This window comes from Cyanistes caeruleus, chromosome 5 (assembly GCF_971803275.1).
Source record: "Cyanistes caeruleus chromosome 5, bCyaCae1.hap1.1, whole genome shotgun sequence".
Lineage (NCBI taxonomy): Eukaryota > Metazoa > Chordata > Aves > Passeriformes > Paridae > Cyanistes > Cyanistes caeruleus.
In genome coordinates, this window is record NC_141705.1 from 11,227,930 (window position 1) to 11,248,963 (window position 21,034).

A 21,034-nucleotide genomic window follows, 5' to 3' on the forward strand; every position below is an offset into this window, starting at 1 on the left:
ATTTAATTTTCCCAAACTGAGGGAAGCAACATTTTGAAGTAGTTAATTGGTTTCTTCTCTATAGTTATGGCCTCCAAGATCATAATGGAGTTATAATACGTAGGTACATGTACTGCACAATAACAACAATTAAAGACAGAAAATTAAATGAAAACAAACAAAAATTAACCTAAAAATGCAACAAAAAATATTTAAAAAAAACCCCTGCCTTAATTTTGTGGTGTAAAATGCAACAAGTATCTCTAGGCTCTGTCTGATTCACAAAACTTGCAGAAGCAAATGGCAAGAAAAAGCAACCCACCTGCACTGCTGGTGTCTCATCTGCCTTTGGACCTATACAACATTATCCAAAGTCTGAGCACTGACTGCTATAAATAGATAAACTCTGTGAGTGATGATAGAAGGGGCACAGCAATCCCTCCAGATGAGGAAAAATCCTATTCATATTGCAATGAAGTTCAAGGGAAAAACAAAGATAAGGTCATTCCAGTGTGAAAAAAAAAAAATCTTGAGGAGGGGACTGTGTTAACAGGTTATAAAAATGGGGAAACAAAATACTGCCTGCCACTAACAGAACAAACACTGAGGTTATCAAAATTAATGATCAGGTTTAAAACAACTGTCTAATTCAGCTACAGAACTTGTCACAGAATTTTATCGATGCTAAAAGCTTGTATGGGTTCATAAACAATAAACAAAATTTGTGGCAGAAAGTAATTACTTAAAGCTATCAAACACAAAGCTCCTTGCTTCAAAGCAGAAAAGTCCAGCTCCAGGGAGGCTGGAAGTGTGTTCTGTTTAAGTGTCCTTGTGTGCTTCCCCCTGCTCCCCCAACATACTGCTACTGAGAAATAAAGCTGTTTTCTTTCACAGAAAAATACATTTTTTTTCACACCCGCGGTTACAAAAACATTCCCTTCTATAAAGCACTGTATCATATTTTTTTCAATTTGACTTCTAAAGCAAGCCTCTCTTTTAAGGTCAAGGCAATGAAAAATTATACCTTCACAATTTATTAGATAACAAAAAAATTAACTTTTATCAAGGGTATTCCTCATCAGTAGTCTGATTACAAGGGAATAATTTTCCTATTAGATTTTGTAGAACCAGTAGAATTACAGCTACATGGTCCTAAGCTGAACATAAGATTAATTTCTGGTCTAATTACTAATTTTTAAATAGACTTTTAATTTACTCACTGAATTATTCCTTAGATTTATTACTTTTTTTAGCCTGTTTTTTGGCATGTACTGCTGATTTTGAATTTATTTTTTTGAGATCAGCTTTTGGTATGATGCTGTAATGGCAAGAATGGATCCTTTTATCACTTTCAAAATACCCTGTGCAGCATTTGTACTATTTTGCTTCAGCTTTTGAAAACCATGAGGGTCAGAGTACAGTAGCATTTTCTCCACAGCAGCTGGATCCATGAGAAAGCAAAACATCTTTCAAGGCATAAATCACAAAAAGAAAAAAAACTGAAAATAAATCAATGTCTTAATGGAAAACAGGAAAAAATACTGGCTATTGTTTATGCCTCAGAAGTTTTATTATAGAGACATGACTTATGATGATGTTGAAACCATTAAGCTTCAAAATAGTATAGCAATTAATATGACTTTGATGATGACAGCAAAGGAAACAGAAGGGATTATTCTTTCCACGGAAATCAGTTTCTGAAGTAAAGTAGCCCTTCAGGTTAAATATTAGCAAATCTTATTTGGTATCTCATTTATGGGAACATCTTGGCTGTGTCTGTTCTCGCTCCTGACCTTCCAGGTCAGGAGCTTTCCTTGGAAAGAACTATTGGAACATAATTAAAAATAAGAGACTTTAGAATTTCTTTGCGTTTTTCTTTTATTTATATCACAGTACTAAATTTGGAAAACGAGATGTCATTTGAGATTCATCAGTCTGCTGTTGTTTATCTCTAATAAACTGCAGTTTAAAGTTTCAGCTAACCACAATATAGGATTAGAGAACTTAAAATGACAAATTGTAATGTTTCCTAGCTGAGCTACACAAGTAGGGGAAGCCTCAAGCTTCATTCCTGCAGCCAGCCTCACACCGAGCATGGTGTGCCACAGGGTAGGGTCAGACTGGCCACACCACAACGTTCCTCCAGCTGCCAGCTCCTTCAGCAGGCACCATGAGAAAGTGCTGAACTAGGGCAGACTGAGAAAATGCAGTTTAATCTTGTCTAAATTATTTTTCCTCTTAGTTACCCATCTTTAAATCTTCAAAATACAGCCACTCTGTGAATAAATAATCCATTTGTGGTCCTATTAAAACTTCATTGCAGTCTATAAAATTTGTATAGCTAATTTAAAAATGGGAAGATAATAATTCATGTTGCTGCTTTATTCCAGTATGAGGTTTAATAAGACTTCACATTGCTCATCCAGAACCTCAACAACTAGCAACACCTCTGTTCTTCCCTGTTGTGGGCACCAGGCAGTGAAAAGAACCATCAAGCTTTTATTCTACCAGTGTCAGACTTTCCATGGCAAGGCACCAAGCTACACAGCAGCAACCACCTCTCAGAAAACCATAAACTCTATTCCAGCCTGAAATATGAACTACACCAAAAGCAGCTCATCTCTAAACTTTGAAGCAGGAAGGAATGCCCTGTCTAGGGATTCAAGGCATATTCTGACTTCAGCAATTCAGTGAGCTTTGCAAAGACAGAGAGCACTTGCTAGGTAGGACCAGTAGGAGAAGATCTTTGGGACATTAAGTCCAAGACTTAATAGAAACACACTATATAATTTTGCATTCAATTTCCAAAGACTGTAGGCAGAGTGAAAGAACTATCATATGCAATAGCTGGGCATGTTCAATGGGCATAATTCTGAGGATTTTGGTTTTCCCACCTTTGTATATGATTGAATACAGTTTATAGCTCAGTTTTATTTTTAGTCAGGGCCTGGTCCTTGCACACAGCTACCTCCAGCTTAAAGGCTAATTTTGACTTGCAGTTCCCTCAATTTTGCAAGGAGAATGCAGCTTTTACAGCACAGGCAACTCCTCAGGAAAAGAGTGGTATAAAGGAAGGGAAATTAATAAAATAAAAAAAAAAAGATTGGAAAAAAGGCAGAGGAAGGGAAGAACACACATACTTTTGCTCTGTTCATGGTGCTCAATCATAAGGAGATCAAAGCTGAGACCCACGGAATTCTTTAGCTAGACAGAAATACTCAGCCTCTGATTCAGTGACTTCTAGAACAGCAGCTGCACAGCTTCTGTCTCGCCACAGGATGTCAGCCTCCACCAGCTACAGCAACAGCTCCCAGGGAAAAGGAAAAACGATTTTTCCCTTTTTCCCTAGGAATGGAGTCGAACTGCAGTGAAGGAGGATGAAGTGGAGTGGCTAAAGAGGAGGAGAATGAAGGTTTGCTGCAGCCTTTGAGCTCAGTGTTGCTGAGTTGAGTAGTTTGCTGCTGAATACAGACACACAAACTCTTGGGACTGGTTAAACCGTTTCCCCTTCACAAACCCCATGAAAAGCTTCAAAAGAAAAACAATGCAATTAATATTTAGAACCAAATTTTATTAAAGAAAAACCTGGAGTGCAGGTTCTCAGGACAAATGCATACCTTTGGATGCAGTGGAGTACACAGGTACGTATACAGTAGTTTGCCTGCTACATGTTTGGAAGCTGAAAGAGACCGTGATAATCTGTACTGCACAGTTCATCACCACTGTTAAAAGTTGCCAAAAACTTGCTTGTGGATTGCTAACAGATACTTGGTTATGTGTGTGCACTACATATTGCACAAGACTTCTCGATTAAGCTATTACTTGTGCAATTGAATCACAGTTAAGTGTTACGTCAAGCATATTCAAACATATATTTGTTTCTTTGTCTCAAAAACAGCACGTCACTACAAAACTGCCATTAAATGTTACATATTTACAAAAATATACAAATAACACTTTTCCCCATTTATGACAATGCACCAATTATGGATTTATTTCATTCTTCACTTGAGCCCTGTTACTGTATACAAAGAAACCTGCTTAAAGTCAAGGTCACCTGAAACAAAATTAGGAGAAGGCATGTTCTGTTTTCACAAATACTAGAATGTGCAAAGGCAGAAGGAGAGGACTGTGTAGTTGTGTATGTTAAAGGTTGGGGTTAGAGCATTCTGGTGACTGCTAAGAACCTTCACATTTAGTGGAATAACCCCTTGGTCAAAAACCTGGTTGGAGACAGTTTAAGCATTTGCTGACCAAGCAGTCATAAGCAGTTAAAAAATTCAGTTCTACCTTGGTTGTAATTAATTTCATCTATCCAAAGAACTCTCATGCTAGCAATGGAAATAAAAATTAGGGTGAAAATCAGTTAGTAACCTGTGTAAGTACAGGTGCATTGAGAAGAAAACTGATTTTAACCTGCAGTTGCTTTTCAAATTCACCAGGGATAAAATTCTTCTGTATCACAAAGCTGAACTGATAATGTCTGGGGAACTGCATGGCCATAAATTAGGGTAGAATTTGGCCCTGTAATGCAAAATAAACAGTGTTCCACATTAACATCAGGGTAGCAAGACACGCTTTATTTTCACAAGATATATGTCTAGTTTTTATTTTATACGTTGTCATATACTTACCCAGAGCTGCAGCTCTAATTAGCCAAAAAACACTATTTAGGCTTGATTTAATTACCATTTTTTTTCTCCTTTTATTTTCATGGGTAATGCCAGCAAAATCTATATTTATCTGTCTGTATATAGATTAAGAGATTTTGCACCCACCTGTGCTGGAACAGCCACAGATGCACTGTAAATAAGCCAGCTTCCATCCTTTACTCTTAAAAAGGAAAATTTCCCCATTCCAACTGTCATCTCTCCAAATATTCCTCCAATCTAGGATGAAGCAATATTCTTAGTGCTGCTTCATAGATACAGAGCAATTATACCAATTTCATTTCAGTGATGAAGGGCAATACCTGATGCCTCCTAAACCCACTTTTGCAATGCACTAGGGTGGTATTGTTTAAAACCACCTTCTGCAAAGAAATCTATCCAAGTTTAATGGAGAGGTAAATCACAGGTGCTGTACATATTTGTAGAAATAAGTGGTAAGTGAAACATAAAAAGTGGAAGCTTCCCAAAGCACTCTGCCAGATGATTAACTTCCCCACCCTCTTCCAGTCTGCTATTCCTCTGCAAACTTCTCGTGTTTATTTTTCCTCAGCCACGCGGAAGAGGATGAAAATTAGATAATCACCTTTTAACATCAATGCTGTTTATTGGCAGAATGACAATGACAGAAAAGCAACTCAGAGAAGACTGTGATCAAGAGAGGAGAATTCAAGTATACTTCTCCATTTGATTGTGTTTTCCCTCCAGAGCCTTCTGCACTGCAGCAAGCACAACCCATGACTTTACACCCATGAGGAAATAAATCACAGCCTGTCAGTGACAAATGAAAAAAAGGACCTGTACTCAAAGGCCTGGTGTGTATATGAAATGGAGGAACTCTCTGTTCCTAAAATTAAAATTTCTAGTCACATGTTCAGTAAACTCCAGTCACTGGTGTGTACCCTGAGGAATACTATACCAGCTCCATTCATCTTCTTTAAACATTATAAAATTACAGCTCATAGAGGCATTCTAGCAAATTACATTTAAACAGTATAAATGCAAGACACAGACTCTATAAAATAATTTTTTTCCCTTGTCTCCTAGCTCAGTGCTGTGCTAGGGAGGAACACCATTAGCAAATGACCCACAGTCATCTGGAGCACACATACAGGCATCTTGGCTCCTAAAGCAACATCTTTTCCATGCACCTCAGGTGGGATGCTGCTGCAAGTCAGATCTGTCTTAAATTAAAGGCAGAGATGGTGATAATTTTGCATGTTCCTCGTGCTGCATCAATTTAGATTCATGGTTTAAAGTCTCTGCATGCAACAAACAAAATAAAATAGTTGCCATTACAAATTAAAATAAGCTTCAAGACTTAAGCAAAGCAAAATCAACAACATGTGGTAAAATCATACACACTGGTAACGCTGGCTTTCCCCCTGCTTTTTCTTGTCCTGTTTAGTCCAGTGCTCCCCTCCCTCCCACATCTCTCTCACACTCCCTAAGACAGGCTGTACCCTTCCAAGATACCGCTGAGCTTCTCAATGATCTTACTCCCATTAAGTTCTCCAAGCTCTTCCAGCATGATGTTTCTGCCAAATCTATCCAGTGACTTTGCTTAAATTTATTTTATGGAACTTGAATCCAAGCCATTTTCCCTGGCCTCTAGGAAAGGTTCCTTACAGACCCATTCCATAAACCTGTCAAGTGAAATTGCTCCCGACCCTCTATTAACAAAGAATTCTCTTTACTTCACCTAGTCTTCAGCTTTGGGCTGTAACAATATCTCTAAAAGGCTGTGTCTGAGCTTGGGTTTCAGCATTTCCCATACTGAAATACAAATGCAGCCCAGTGGTCTGGCAAGGTGTCTCTACCCAACCTTGCTGCAATTCTGTTCCTGACAGAATGCAAGGCTGGCAAAGCAAGCCAGCCCTTGCTGTACTGCAGGAAAGACATGGGAACACCACGTCTCGGCCTGTAACCCAAGAGGAGACAGAGGAAGATATTTGGGTGCTAACAGGTGACCATCTCTGCCAATTAAATATATAATTTCACTACAGACCAATGGCAAAATCAATATATACACTGGTGAGAGAGGAAATGCTGGTTTTTATTCTTTCAGGGAGTATAATACTCATCCACATCTCAAACTAGAAGCATGTGGTCTCTGGGACGAACATCTGAGAAAAGTTCTTGAAAGGCAAAAGATAAAGAGTTCCGGAAAGATTTAGAGAAAATGAGAGCCAAAATTAAAGCTGAAAGGATTAAAAGATACTAAAGTGGGAAAGAAACAGGAAGGATGGACTGCAGTGACACAAAGCACAGGGAACCTCAGACAATACAGCAGAGCTTAGAGGAGAGGCAGGAATGGGGAAGAGATTGTGATTCTTCTCACTAGAGATTGTGATTCTTCTCACTATCAATTGGGTCACAGTAGGGTGCATACCCAAATAAAAACACAGTTACATAAAGCAGAACAAAAAGCAGGGAAGAAAAAGTGGGACTATAGAGAATTGTAGTCAGCTGGAGAAGCCAGACAAATGAAAGAGAACACAAGGACTACAAAAGAAGGGGTGGGAGGAAAAGGAGGAGAAACAGAAAAGAGTGGAAAATTTGGATATTTTTTTTTTCCCTCTGGTTTCACAAGTTACTTGGCAAATATTTGGAAACATGAAACAATGCAGGTGACTTCATGAACAGTTACTTTGCTACTTCAGCATCTCCAAAGATTAACCCCAAAGAGAGGAGTGTATTCACGAATAAATGGAGCCCGTGAGTTTGGCAATTCCCTCAGCATCTTGTTTATGAAGATATTCTGTAATTTTAGCCATTTAAAGGCCCTAATGTGAACCTGAAACATACAGGTGGTGTATTACAATATTGTCCTTTGGACTAGTTTTACCATTTGTAAACTGCCTACGTGCATGTCACTGATGTTTGGGGTTATGCTTCTGCACAGTCCTTTCTATTCAAAATCCGTAACAAGAATATCTCAAAAGCCACATGGATTCAAAAGCCTGTTGTTTTCTTGTATGAGTTGTTCTCATTAAAAAGTATCTTTTTCACCATCTCAGAAAGATTTCCTTTTAAAACTCTTTTAATCAATAAGCAGTGTGAATTAATACTTTTTCTAAAAAGCGGATAAGCCAATTCATTTGCTTTGATCTGCCAGAGATCACTGTCAGTAAGAACTAAATATAAGTATCAAAAGCTGGCTAAAATTAGCAGCAAATAACATAGAAATATAAGACATGCTAAGAAAGTTATTCGGAATGTCTGGCCTTCCTGGTGATTAATATACTCTTTATACCATTAAAAATACGTGCAAAAAAGGCATTATTTAAGCAGTGCCAGGTACTGCTGTTTGTATTATTGCTGCTCAACAGGGCTTTATGTCCACTGTATTGCAAGTAAGCAGAGTAGAGATGCAAATTTTACAGAAACTCAGAAATCAAGGCTGATTAAGACAGATGAAGCTTGTGTGAAATGCAAGTGTTGCAAGAAAAAAAATATTAAGCAAAATTACTTGTGTAAGAATGCACTTCCTTTAAGGGCTAGTAAATGTTGCTTCTGAAAGCAAATCAATCTGGAAGGAGAGAGAGGCAAAGAGTTTGCAATTAAGAGTATGTATTTTTAGAGATACTATTAAAAAGTATTTAATGTAAACCATAACAGCTCTTTGATAAGGATTTTTTTCACACAGCTCTGTTGTTGTATTTCAGAGTACATATTTCTAAGCCTTCCAGAATTTCTTATGTCAGATACTGTCTTACAGAAGATCATCTCAGCTACCAGCATATAAACTAGCTGGAAACAGTATTGCTGACAAGCTTCACAAAAGGACAAAAAGGGATGAAAAGAATGGAAGTCAAACATGGCTCCACAATTCATAGTTTAAGTAATTTGCTACTCCATTTAACAGGAGGAAAAAATCTGGGGGTGAAGACTTGCAGAAATGAGATCTCATATTAAAAATCATGAAACCAACTTCCTCTATGTATCAATTTCAATAGAAAAACATTCCAAGATGTTGCATTCTTTAGCCTCCAGAGCAGCCTGAAGAACTGTCACAGGTTCTTCTTTCCCCAGTAATATGCATCCTCTCTGCTTATGCAACACACTTGAAAAGAAGGAACAAATAAGAACTTTGTCTGCACGACATTCCCATCCAGATTTGGGAAATGAGCTGTTCTAGGCTGTTCTAGGTGTCTTCTGCACCCCCTCCAGTCTGAATGTGCACAGGCAAGTGGAGGCAATGCTGCTGAGGTGATCAGTTGGGTAAGAAGGGCTGGCTTGGGACAGAAGGTTAAAAATTTCAGAGGACACAGCTTCACATTTCCCAAAGACTGCTGGGCTAGGCTATTAATTGCAAAACCTAACCGGGGGTCTGAGTTATCTGTCACTTTGAAGATTTTAGTCTAAAAACAAGTAAAAAACATTACAGGAATAAAAATGCATTTAAATGGCACTGAGAGGGAAAATGCTAAGATACTGAAATACAGAACATGAAAATACAAACTTAACATTAAGAAAATTATCTGAGCAGACCTTACTTATAGGCAATTAAATGCCATTCTAATGAAAGTTTTAGGTTTTCTCAGACTAGTACTGGCTGTGTGCCAGTCTCCTGAAGAAAGCTGTAGAAGCAATGCACAACTGGGACCAAAACAGAGAAAATGAGCCAGGAAGCAGCTTTTTGGATGGACTTAAAGGACAAAATAAAATTTTGCATCTCAAAAATCAAGATTCATAAAGGTAAATGCTTATAAATTTTGTCCTGGTAGAAATCCAATATTTTGAGAGAAATGGGCGCTTACTTTCATCTAAAATGCTGAAATAAAAATGAATATGGAAACAGTACAGTGGTATCAATCAATATACAATAACACAACTATAATAACTCCAACTATCAGGGACTGTGCAATGAAATAAAGTGTTTACTCTCTCTTTTCCCCCAAAGTCTCATTAATGAAAAATTACAAAACTTTTTTAATAGGAAACAGGAAAAATCTATGACTGAAATTGTCATCGATTCTATCTACTTAGAAACATCGACGTGAAATAACACTAGAAATTCAAAACTTATCAGAACCTCTGGTTCATCATCAGAAAGTTACTGCAGTGAAATGCATGTATTTAATTTCTTATAAAGATTTTCTTTTCCCCACACATTTCTTTGAGCATGTATTTGTGTAAGGATGGAAATCACTGCAGTTCCACTGACCTCCACTAAAGACACAGGATACAGTAAGAGTCTCCCCACTAGAAGAAGGTCTCATTGCACTGAAAACACAGCTAACCATGATAAGCATGTCACATGAAAACTGCTTGGCACAGAAACTATAATGGCAAAGCACTGATTTGTCTTTGTCTACAGGACAGTTAGTTAACAAATCATCTACTTTATATGAATAAACAACTTACTCCTCATTACTCATCATTGAAAGAAGAAAACTCATCAAGAAGGATGGAATTCAATGAGAATATCATAAAAGAGTTCCAAGAAATTGGATGTGAATTGTGGATAACAACAACATCTCGCCTCAGGCTGGTACTTTCTGTTTCTTCACAGCCATTTCCACCACCCTCTTCAACAGAGTATAAAAATATACACTGGTTTATATTGCTTATATTATTGAAAAATTAATTAAAATTGTGTGCATTTTCCTTAAATGTCCTCTGAGCATTTCTGAGTACTTTATATGGACAGGCTGTTCCAAAGCCATATAAAACACTCAATGTCAAAAGAGAAAGCAAAGATAACAGCTGTAAATCTTGATGGCTCTGTTAGAATGCTTCAGATCATACTGCTTGGAGCACTCTGAAAATTACAGAGTGTTTTTGAAACTACAAATACATCAGATTTTAAGAAGACCAAAAGAGGCCAATGAGGCCAGTACACTGCCAGGTTTTTTTGGATTCAGTATAGTTCAATATCAGTACTGATAAATATCACTGTACCCATTTTTATAAGGTTTTTGATCAAACAACAATGCAGAGGAGTTGACAATCCTAGTGTGTAACAGCAAAATCACAGCCAATGTTGCAGTTCTACTACATAACAGTATGTTCCAATAGCAATGTTTAAATAAAATTACCTTTTTTTTTTTTTTCAGTTTTTTACCAGTTATGCACCTTTTTTGGATTATGCATTTTTACATTTATACATAACTGCAGCTGGTTTTAGTAGAGAACTTTTAAGAACAGTGATAATTACAAGTAAAACAAAGAAAGTTAAACCATTGATAACTTATGCCCACAAAATTCTTTTGCTCTCATGATCCTGAACAAACAGTTTTAGCCTCACAATACCCCTGTGAGGTAGGTAATTATTATCAGCCCCATTTTATAGGTGGGGAAACTGTAGCACATACAAGGGAAGTAACTTGCTCAAAGTCTAGAATCCAGGTATCTGACTGTTATCTGTTTCTTAGCCACCACATTCCCCCTTCCCCACTAAAAAAAACTTAACTAAAATATGTACAAATACTGCTTGTGTGCATGCACACATGTGTAACTAGCACTTGTGCATAGACGCAACTCTGTGTTTCTGAATACTCAGAATATGTATCAGGATTTTAGATACATATAAAGGATAAAAAGCTAAGATATCATGGATGTAGTTCAAGAGATTTGAGAACTAGTACTAGTGAGTCTTTTCATTTACAGGTAAACCAAGACACCATGAATGAGAAAATGGTGATAGTATTTTCTCAGTTTTAAAATAATTAATTTTAAAGTTATTATGAGGAAATCAAAGGCTTCCTTTATTATCTGCTGGGTATTATTAATACAGTTATGGAAATACCAACATGTCTTTAGAAAACAGTGTTTTTAAGACATGACAAACCAACCTCACAGGAGTTCTGCATGAATCAAATTAATAAGCATCAGAAAAAATTATTACAGGCACTACATTGTGCTAAGTGTTAATTAGAGTACCAAGCAGTTAAATATTCTACCGTGTTCCAAAAGACTCCTGTGATCAGAGACACAAATCACCCTGAATTAAATGTATAAAAGTAGCTGTTAAAGCATAAATTAGGTGTGTGACCTAGTTCCAACACAGTCCTTTACCAATCAGACTAACCATGTGAGAACAACCCCAAGCTGGAGCTTCCATCCCATTCCTTATCCATGAAGCTGGTTTGCCACTCTCCTGCCCTATACAAAAAACCAATTTTAGATTTATTTCACAGGAACAGGTAAGATGTTTGCAATGTTATTTTATTCTCTGCTCCAGCTCCTTTCCACTAGAAAAAGCAAGAGCTGGTGAGAAGGGAAAGCCCCTGGTGCAATGATCCCAAGAGTTTCCAATTCACAGCATGTTTTGTATATGCACTTCTCTTCAAGAAACCCAGACTCAGATACATTTAAGACCTTGGATTTCCACAGTCTGGCACACAGCAGTCAGCCAAGGCATTGCTTCTCTGTTAACAAGTTTACATGGCACTATACAACTAAATAGGCAGAAATTTTAGAACAATTTTTGTAATTATTTTCCTGAGCGGTTTGCAAGTGCTTTTCAGAATCTTCATTCTAACTTTCCACCTATTTCCTTACAGTAAATTTAAAATCTAGATTTTCTTGTGCTTTACACATACATCCTATGGGGTTCGTGAGAGCCTACAGTACTACACTGAATTACTACATCCCAGTCCGCTGCATTTGATGATAATATGCTCTATATTAACAGCTACATGGAAGAATGATTCCAATGCATACACTGATTTTAAGACAGTTCTTTTCTATTTGACTAGCATTCATTATTTTCTGTTTGCATATTCTGGACGATGCACTATCTGTATCCTTCTTAAACAGGGTGGTGTGTGAGCTTGTCACTAGCATCAGTATGACATTCAGTGAGTACAGAGTTATTTATCCTCTATCAAAGGCAAAAAGTGAAGAGATTATATAGGTTTCTGAGAGAAGCATCCTAATCCCAGGCAGCTGTGACACACAGGATGCCAGACATTTAAACTCACCACACACTTGTTTTCCTACATGGCTAAAATAAACCACAGGGAAAAGACAAGAGGAGTGTGGATTCACTGCATTGCCATTCCCTAGGGAGGCAGAGGTTGAGACTAGGAAACTCTGACCCGACTGACAAAACTGGGATTAGGACACAAGGACCCGACTCACAAGCCCTTCTGCAGGCAGCTCCTCCTGCCCTTCCCCTGCCCTCCCTGCAGACAAAGGGGCCAGTGGTGGTAGGGACTGAGAGACAGCCTGTGGTGATGGGAAGGAAACAGGAAGCCTAAATCCCTTCCCATCATCCCTGTGACCCTTTGGGTTTTGCCCACTCTGGCCAGCAAGGGCAATTGCCAGAGGAAATCCCAAACAGGGATGTCGTGGGAAGGAGATGGCAGTGCTACCCAGCCCTTCCCAGAGCAGAATTCTGACCCACCCGGCACAGCTGCCCTTATAGGAAGTTTTAAAAAAAAAATAACCATACAAAGAAAGCTGCATAAAAGAGGTATTTACACTCTCTGGAAATTTAAAAAGAGACAGGCCACCAGCCTAGGGTTTAACAGGATAACTCATCTGGCAGCTGCCATCATCCTAGAGGGGCTCGCTCAGGAGAAAAGAAAAGAGCAACTAAAATGAATGTCCTCAAGTGAAGGCACCTGGTCTGGAAATAGCATCAAGCTGGTGTTTTTCTTTCACATGTGGTGGGACTGAGGGAGATACTGGTGCTGACAGTTTGTCAGGACTTGCTACACTTACAAGAGAATTGTTGTATATTACGAGATATCCTAATTAACATTTTACTTCCTTCAATCCTCAGAAGGGCCTAAGCCTAAATTTGTTAGATTGTCTCACACACGTTTAAGTTAAGAGCTTGTCTCAACTAGGAGTGCATTTGTCTCTTGCTCAGTCCTTTCCCAGTACAGAAACACTTGGCCTCCTAAAAAAATTGTCACTGTGATCAACCAACCATCTGTTCTGGTCTAGTCACTTGTGTAAAAATCACCTTTTTTGGGCTGAAGACTCCCAGCCTTCCACCGAATACTTCAATTAAAAATATAATTAAAAAGTTACAGTCAGTCATTCTAAAAATAAACATAAAGAAATAGAGCATATACAGAAAAGAAATAAGGTGGCATTGAAGGTGCCTAGGGCTACAAATTTGCTACCATCGTTTGAGTTTCAATCGCAATGAGTTCCCAGGCCATAGAGTGAGCACAAGACATGTTATCCTTCGCCCTTGGTAACTGATGATGGATGCTTTTTTTCCACAGGACTGATAAGAAACCTCCTCTCCATCAGCATTTACAGCCATATTTTCAATTTTGGGACATCACCAGGGAAAAATAAAACGGTACAGAGAAGAGTCTTTTGGTTTTTGCGTTGAGCTGCAAATATCAGCTAACCAGGTAACTGTGCATCTCTCTGGAGTTGATGCTCAAAACCACGCCTGAGTGATTGCCTAGAAAAATACAGAAACAAAAGGCCAACATTAGTGTATTTCAGGTACTCCACAATAAATCCCCCTTTTATTGCAGAGACAAGTAAATTGCATAAGAGAGTGTCTTTATCAAACAACAGGTCAGGTGAAGGTTGGTGCAACAGCTCCATATACCTACAGCACACTTTTGCACAAAGCTTTTGCTCATGGTGGTGGATTTGTGGTGAATTCCTAGGGTTTCTATCCCAGTGACAGCATAAGTTGGTTCTCTTTGTGGCTTATAAAGGTGTAGTTGTCTCGAGGGGTGCAGGTGAGGGAGGAGAATGGAACCTGAGGCGTCCATTCGACATGCCACTGACCTGGGACTGGACACTGACCGGCATCAGCAATAAGGGAACTCTGTAGCTGTTCAAGTTGCCACTTCTCCCAGAAGGAGTCACTGCAAGGTAATGGTGTTGAGGAGTCCCAAGGTGGGGGTTGCGATAAAGTAGGCAACATAAAATATATAGAAAACAAAAAAAGTGGATGGGTGAGTCTGGAAATACTGTACTGAGGAAATTCAAAAGTTATGAGAAGAGAGAGAACAAACAGAAACCCAGGCCTGTAACTCCCTGCTGCACATGGAGCGGAGGCGGCTACTGACATCTCCCAAGAGGGAGGGAGAAAGCTCACCAGAACTAGAAGGGATCTCCATAGCATAGGAACCTTCTGCAAATAATGTCGTAAACCAGAATTTAATATAAAGCAGGGATTATAACATGTTTCGTACTCTAAGCCAGATAAAATAGAGTATCATTAACAGGAATATTTCCTTGGCAGTACTGAGCAATACCGGAGCTAGTGGAAAGTACTGCAAATAACAAAACAGTAGAGCGAGCAGGAGTGTATTTTATGTATTAAGTAACATCTTGTGTCTAAAGGCTGTACAGTAGCTGACAAATATGGATGATTATGATCCACAAAAATGAGCTTTTTACACTCTCCTGGAGAGTCTGCTGCTGCAGACACCTGGTTGAAGCACAAATCACCTTGAGATCATATTTACATTCTTATGCCATCAAAACATCACGATCTTGTAGTCTTTAACCCAAAAATAATGCTCTGCTCAGATGGAAGATTTTTGTTTTCTGTGATTAACAAGTGCAGGGCAAACAGAGATCAATTCTAAATGTGTTACAAATCAGGGTAGCACTTCTTTATTAGAGCATCCCAAGCTGCATTCTTTTAAATATACCATGTGAGATTTTCTACCATTATAAGAAGCTAAGCTATTGTAGTAGAGGTGTTTGAATGCTCCAATTTAATAGGCATGTCTGAAAGGACTGCTAGCATTCAGCTTCTCCTCTAAACACCCTGGAGACAAAATGACCAAACAGATTTAACATAGACCTTGTTTTTCAGGTTTGTTTTTGGAACTAACTCCGGTACAGTCAGGAGAGCAACCAAGATCATCTTGCAAAATCAGAATGAAAGCAGTGATATTCATACACAAGGTTGTTAAAGAAGGGATAGAAATACACAGAGCAAAGCAAGAGGCTGGATTCTTCCCTTGTGTTCAAAGCTAACACCTCCAAGAACCTAGAGCAGCACACAGTTCAGCAAATGAAAATAAAGACATCGACAACAAACAAAAAAGGTGAAACCCAAGATAAAGAAATGTCTCCTCAGACCAGGTTCTGTCTTGCCCAGGCTACCTCAGGTGCAGCTAAAACACATCTTCTTCCTCAGGGTTCATGAAGACATTACAATTGCCTTTCACACCATCAAGCTGCTGGTACAAATCCCAAAAGCTTTGGATCACCTGATTTATTTTCAAAAATTTTCAGAAATGGAGTTTAGTGTTTTTTACATTGTCCAACAATTTTCAGGCTGTGATCTGGAAGCAGTCTGAAGACAATGTATTATAGATCAGAATTCCATGATGCATTAAAACTAACCACAGGGTGCCAGGATATGCACTTTCACCTGAAACCATCTGCACTGAGAGATACAGAAAGTTTCCCTTATGGGTTCTTTATAACCTCATGAATACTAGAAAATCAACAGCTAAATTAAGGAAGACTTATGATACTTTTTATACATGAATAAATTTAATGTTTCTAATCACAAAAAATTTAAATGCCATTGGAATATGAAGGCAAATAAAGCAATGGATCTCCATACAATCCATCTGAAATCACAGAAGCATTGACTCTAAAAATCCTTCCGGTCTGAACTCAATTTTCCACTAATTCTGGGGATTATTGAGTGAATTCAACTGTTGCAGATTATATCCCATCCTACTGAATATAATTTATCTCTAAAATTGTCCAAGTCAGTCTCCTGACATTAAACTACTGTCTCTGTACCATGCTCTATATAGCACATCATCCATACATTAGCCTGTATCTCAAGCAAGCCAAAAGAAGGCAATTGAGATAATCCCTTGTTAGTGGTGTCACCATTTGCATCTTTTTGAGACTGAACAGAACATGAAAAAGAACTAAAATTAAAACAAACATCAATTTAAAATCAACTACTTATGAAAATTTATAAGCTAAAAACGAAGTTACCTCTTGCGTTACCTAGTGTTTGAGAGTCCAGATCATCATCAATAAACTCCTCACCCTGGATGATGTTCTGGGTGTCCTCACTGTGATTAACAGGGCTTGTCATCTCCTGCTCTTTTTCATTGTGCATCTGGGCGTAGACATTTCTGCCTGGCAGTTTCCTAAATAGGACAAGAAGAAAAAAATTTGGAATTTTTTGTGTCACAAACACACTGGCATCAGAGCAGAGCTCCAGCAGGGCGAAGTTCTTCCGGAACAAAAAAATCATCACCAATCCCATCCTTCCTTAATTTTGTGATCACAACCTAACTTACCAACTCTTTGTTCTCTGTCACAGTTTTATGTAACCACCTTATCAGGAGCTTCATACTAACATAGTAATTAATAATCCATTTCTAAGATTGACAGACAATGAGCAATGTTGAAAAATAATTACTAAACCACAGAAAACCTGTTTTAGGAATACAAGCAATAAAAGGGCCCGGTGGGTGCTCATTCTTGGTCCCAGCTGTCTTCACATACATTAAGCTGGGCTGCAATCATCACATCTCCCTGAGCATGTGGGCTGACATGGAAGTGTGATAGCATCAGATGGCACACATTGTCAATCAGGGTCAGAGAGAAAAAGTCGGGAAAAGTCCAGGAGACAGGGAATGGAAAGGAGCAGAGAGTGAAGAGCCAGGGGGCCAGGACTAAGGGCTAAGGTAAGAAGGTAAACAGGCATGGATAAGAGCACAAGACGGAGGAGGTTGTTTAAGCAGGAAGCACTGAAGGAGACAGAGTATAAAATTTGGACTGGGAACTGATGAATTAGACAAACTCTACAAAAGACAATAATTCACTCACTCTGACTAGAATCTAGGGAAACAAAAAGCATCTTATTAAATGCCTCTAATGGACAATTAGCACCATGGCTGAGACTGGGAGGATTACGACTTAATATTGATAAAGGGTTCTTAACTAGATTAATTAAAATTAGACTTTGTAAACTCAATGTGAAAAATCAGGGACCGCTAGCTTTGCAACAGATTTTATGGTTTAAACTTTCCTCAAGAGCCATACCCTTTGTGTTGTATCTGTGTTCACCTGCAGTCTGCCTAGGCACATGAGGAGATCCTTTCCCAAGCACCAAGCAGACACTTCAGATTAGGGAGCTGCAGGCGCTAAGCTCCATTTCCTACAGCGCCAGAAGCTGCTTGACAGCTTGAGCAGCATGACAGCAGATCATGGCTGTCAAAGTCTGTGCTTAAAGCCAGATTATTACAATGGGCAGACAACGAGAAGAAAAGAAAAAACAGGGTTGAACAGCTGTGGTTTCTGTTGAGCCCCTTTAGACAGTGAGAATAGAAAAAGTGACACTAATTTTTAGGCATCTCTCTAAAAGCAACCATCCCCTGCTCCAGATTATGGCAGCTGTTTAAAAGCTGGATAAATACACAGATTCCTCTATTTCCTCTAGGCTTTTGAAGGAGATCTGTTCTAAATGCCATTTCACAAGGTGTTTTTAGCCAGGGGCACCATTTTAGTCTGAGATAAAAAAAGTTACTGTAAGAAGTTATTCTGAAAAACAACTTCCATTACATAGAAGTAATGAAAATAAATGAAAATTACTAAGAAAGTAAAGATGACTGAAGATAATCTCCTCCCTTTAATCTGAACAATCCAAAAGATAAATTGAGTCCTATATATCTACACAAACACACATATCTGTATAGGTATGTGTATACACATACACACACACACACATCTCTAAGTAAAAATTAGGTATTTTATCCCATTATTTATAAGCAGTACAAAACCAAAAGGAAAAGGACAAGGATGGAAAGAAGGTCTAATGACACAATGCTGTGCTATTACGAACACTTCAACAGGTCTGAGGGCTCCTCCAACAAAAACATACACATAAAGCCAAGCCCTGCATCATTCTCCTTCCATTATATGGATAGAAAAAAGCCATTTTGCAAGAGGGAAGGACAGTCCTCATTACCAAAACAAATACATCAGGTAATTAATTTTGATTTTTTTTCTCTAGGGCCAGTAACTCCAGACTGTTTTTAATGTGTCTGGTAATGAAACTGGTCATGTGGAAAACTGTTCTCTCAATCAGACCTGCATCAAACCTGTCAAACTGCTCCCTTTCAGTCCACCATCAAATGCCTAAGGGAGACAAAACTCAGAAAAATGTCTCTGTAACACATCTGCAGAATTAGCACATATGTTTCTACAATAATTATAATAACCTTCTCAGAACTATTTCTGACAGATTGGAGAAGCATCAATGGCATTATTGAAACAATTCTGACATAATAAAAAAGTTAAACATCTCAAACCCATATGGCACATCAGACCTTTGCAGTTAAGTAACAGGAGAAGAGCTTCCAGTGTGACTACTGCCTGTGACCTGGATAAAACCAGGTCAACAAAATGTGTCCTTTGGTGTAAATCCTGAGGCTTCAGCTCACAGCTCCTGCATGACTTACTAGTCACAGATAACCATGAGCAGAACACATACTAGTAATCATATTCAGGAAGAATGAAGAAACCTCCCAAATTCACAAATGACTATTAAATGTATTGTTGCTAAGAGCATCTCCTTATTGTTTAAGACTAAAAGGAAGAAAAATAATGTGAGAGCTATTATTTCTCACTCGCCTTATCCTGCCCAATTCTGCTAAGTACAGATCCTTTGCGAAGGTATAAAGCTGAGGTACTCAGTACTTGCACACTCTCCCTTGCTCCTCACACTTACGTGGGAAAGACTGAAACATTGAATGGATTGGAGGAAGGAGAATATCACAGGCCTTGAGAAGAAGTATGGTAGGCATTAAACCTTTTATACACTAGAGATCTCTCTGTGTTTCATATCAGTTCAGTTTTACCAGGAATACACTCAATCATCCTGAAGGAAATGATAGTCCAAGCCTTTTCAAGAGGCATTTTTAACACATGTGCCGGATGTTCTGTTTACAAGAGACAACCACACTGTGGGATGAAAGAGGATGTGGATTCTGGAGCCTTGCTAAAGAAGGGTCTGATTCTGGCAGTTCTGCTTCTCACTGCTCTAACATGCAGGAAGGAGGCTGCTACCCCTACTTACACAGAGTAAAACTCCAGTGTACCCTGATGTGCTTTGCTCTTCAAGAAGCAATGTTGAGTCCAATGTAACTGTTTGAAGCAGGCAGAGCTGAAATTTTTGGGTCTACATAAAAGACTACTGTGAAAACATGACAAGACATGAAATTGGACCCAAGAGATTTGTATCAGCAATATGAAAATTGAAAGCACATTTAGAAGAACAGACAAGAAGATTATGCAATAGCTTCTTTGGGGACTTTACTCTTCATCTGCAAAATGCATGTGCTTCACATCCATCACTGGAGACAATTACCTCTGCTGAGCAGCACTCCATGGTTTACATTTTTAGTTCCTTTTGTTTTTCCTGTAGGATTTTATTTCAATAATGAAAAAGAAGAAATATTATGCCTGCTTTGAGGACCATAAAAATATGAGCTAGAGATGTAATTCTGCACAGCACTACTAAAGAAAATTGCAGCACATGATTTTCACCAAGCTCTCCAGGTCCCCCACCTTTTAGAAGATATTGCAGGAAGTCCTTTGTTTTCCTTCCTTTATCCACAAATTCTAATCAATTCATACCCCAAACTGTTAGCACTTAAAAATGTTCAGCAGGAAGGAACAGCAGGAGGGGGATGCGATATTGATTCCTACTCATTTAAGCTCTAGTTTATTTGGCTTTCAATTCCTTCTTTGTAGAAAAAAACATTCATTTGCCTTTATGAAACTTCATTCATTTTCCAGAGGCTTGATTAAAATTCCGTTTAGTATAAAAAATACGAACATATTCACATGGCAAAGAATATGGAATAATGTAGCAGTCTCTTGGAACTTAAATAAAAATAACAACAATAATAACCCATTAAATATAATACGTTATTGTGGTGTTGACTTTATTATGTTTGGATTAATGTTCAGATGACTGACTTCTTTGTGCTTTAAAGCACTCCTGATATATTCTCCTCCTTCATTTCCAAAATATTTTCTGTATGCTATTACTTTGATTTCTGAGGATATTTTTACAAAATATTATGGAACATTAAATTAGTGCCTGTTTTTTTATCACTAAAAGGCACGGATTGGGACCACGCTTGCTCTCATGGAACATAAAAGTAGTATAAGCAAGGTGGGGAAAAAAGATAGCTTTTCTTCAGAGACTGAAAATGAGATAGTAAGTCAATGAGGCAGAAAGATAACACAGTTCTGCACCAGATTGTGGAAATGACCCAGGAGGGGGTTCACTTACCAAAACTGGTACTTGATAGTAGCAGGCAAAAAAGGAATACACACAAAGTGGTATAAATATGGGTGAAGAGGATTCATGGTGATTTGTGAAAACAATGTATGCAGCTTTAAGTACATCAGCAATAGTTTGCATACAAATTAAAAGAGGAAAATTTTCATAC

At 38.3% G+C, this 21,034-nt stretch overlaps 1 protein-coding gene across 8 annotated transcripts in view; it reads right to left on the bottom strand.

The window, feature by feature from the left end:
- Positions 1-11,338: 11,338 nt before the first annotated feature.
- SORCS2 (sortilin related VPS10 domain containing receptor 2) overlaps positions 11,339-21,034 on the bottom strand; it is a 568,270-nt gene continuing 558,574 nt past the window's right edge. For 4 of the 8 annotated variants that reach the window (XM_086891217.1, XM_086891224.1, XM_086891219.1 and 1 more), the window contains 3 exons: positions 16,557-16,714; positions 14,364-14,443; positions 11,339-14,025 (listed from right to left, as the gene is read on the bottom strand). In XM_086891217.1, the coding sequence (XP_086747343.1) occupies positions 14,002-14,025; positions 14,364-14,443; positions 16,557-16,714 (262 nt within the window). In that variant the 3' untranslated portion in view covers positions 11,339-14,001. The remainder of the gene's footprint in view (positions 14,026-14,363; positions 14,444-16,556; positions 16,715-21,034) is intronic. The other 4 variants (XM_086891222.1, XM_086891223.1, XM_086891220.1 and 1 more) reach the window with 2 other exon arrangements.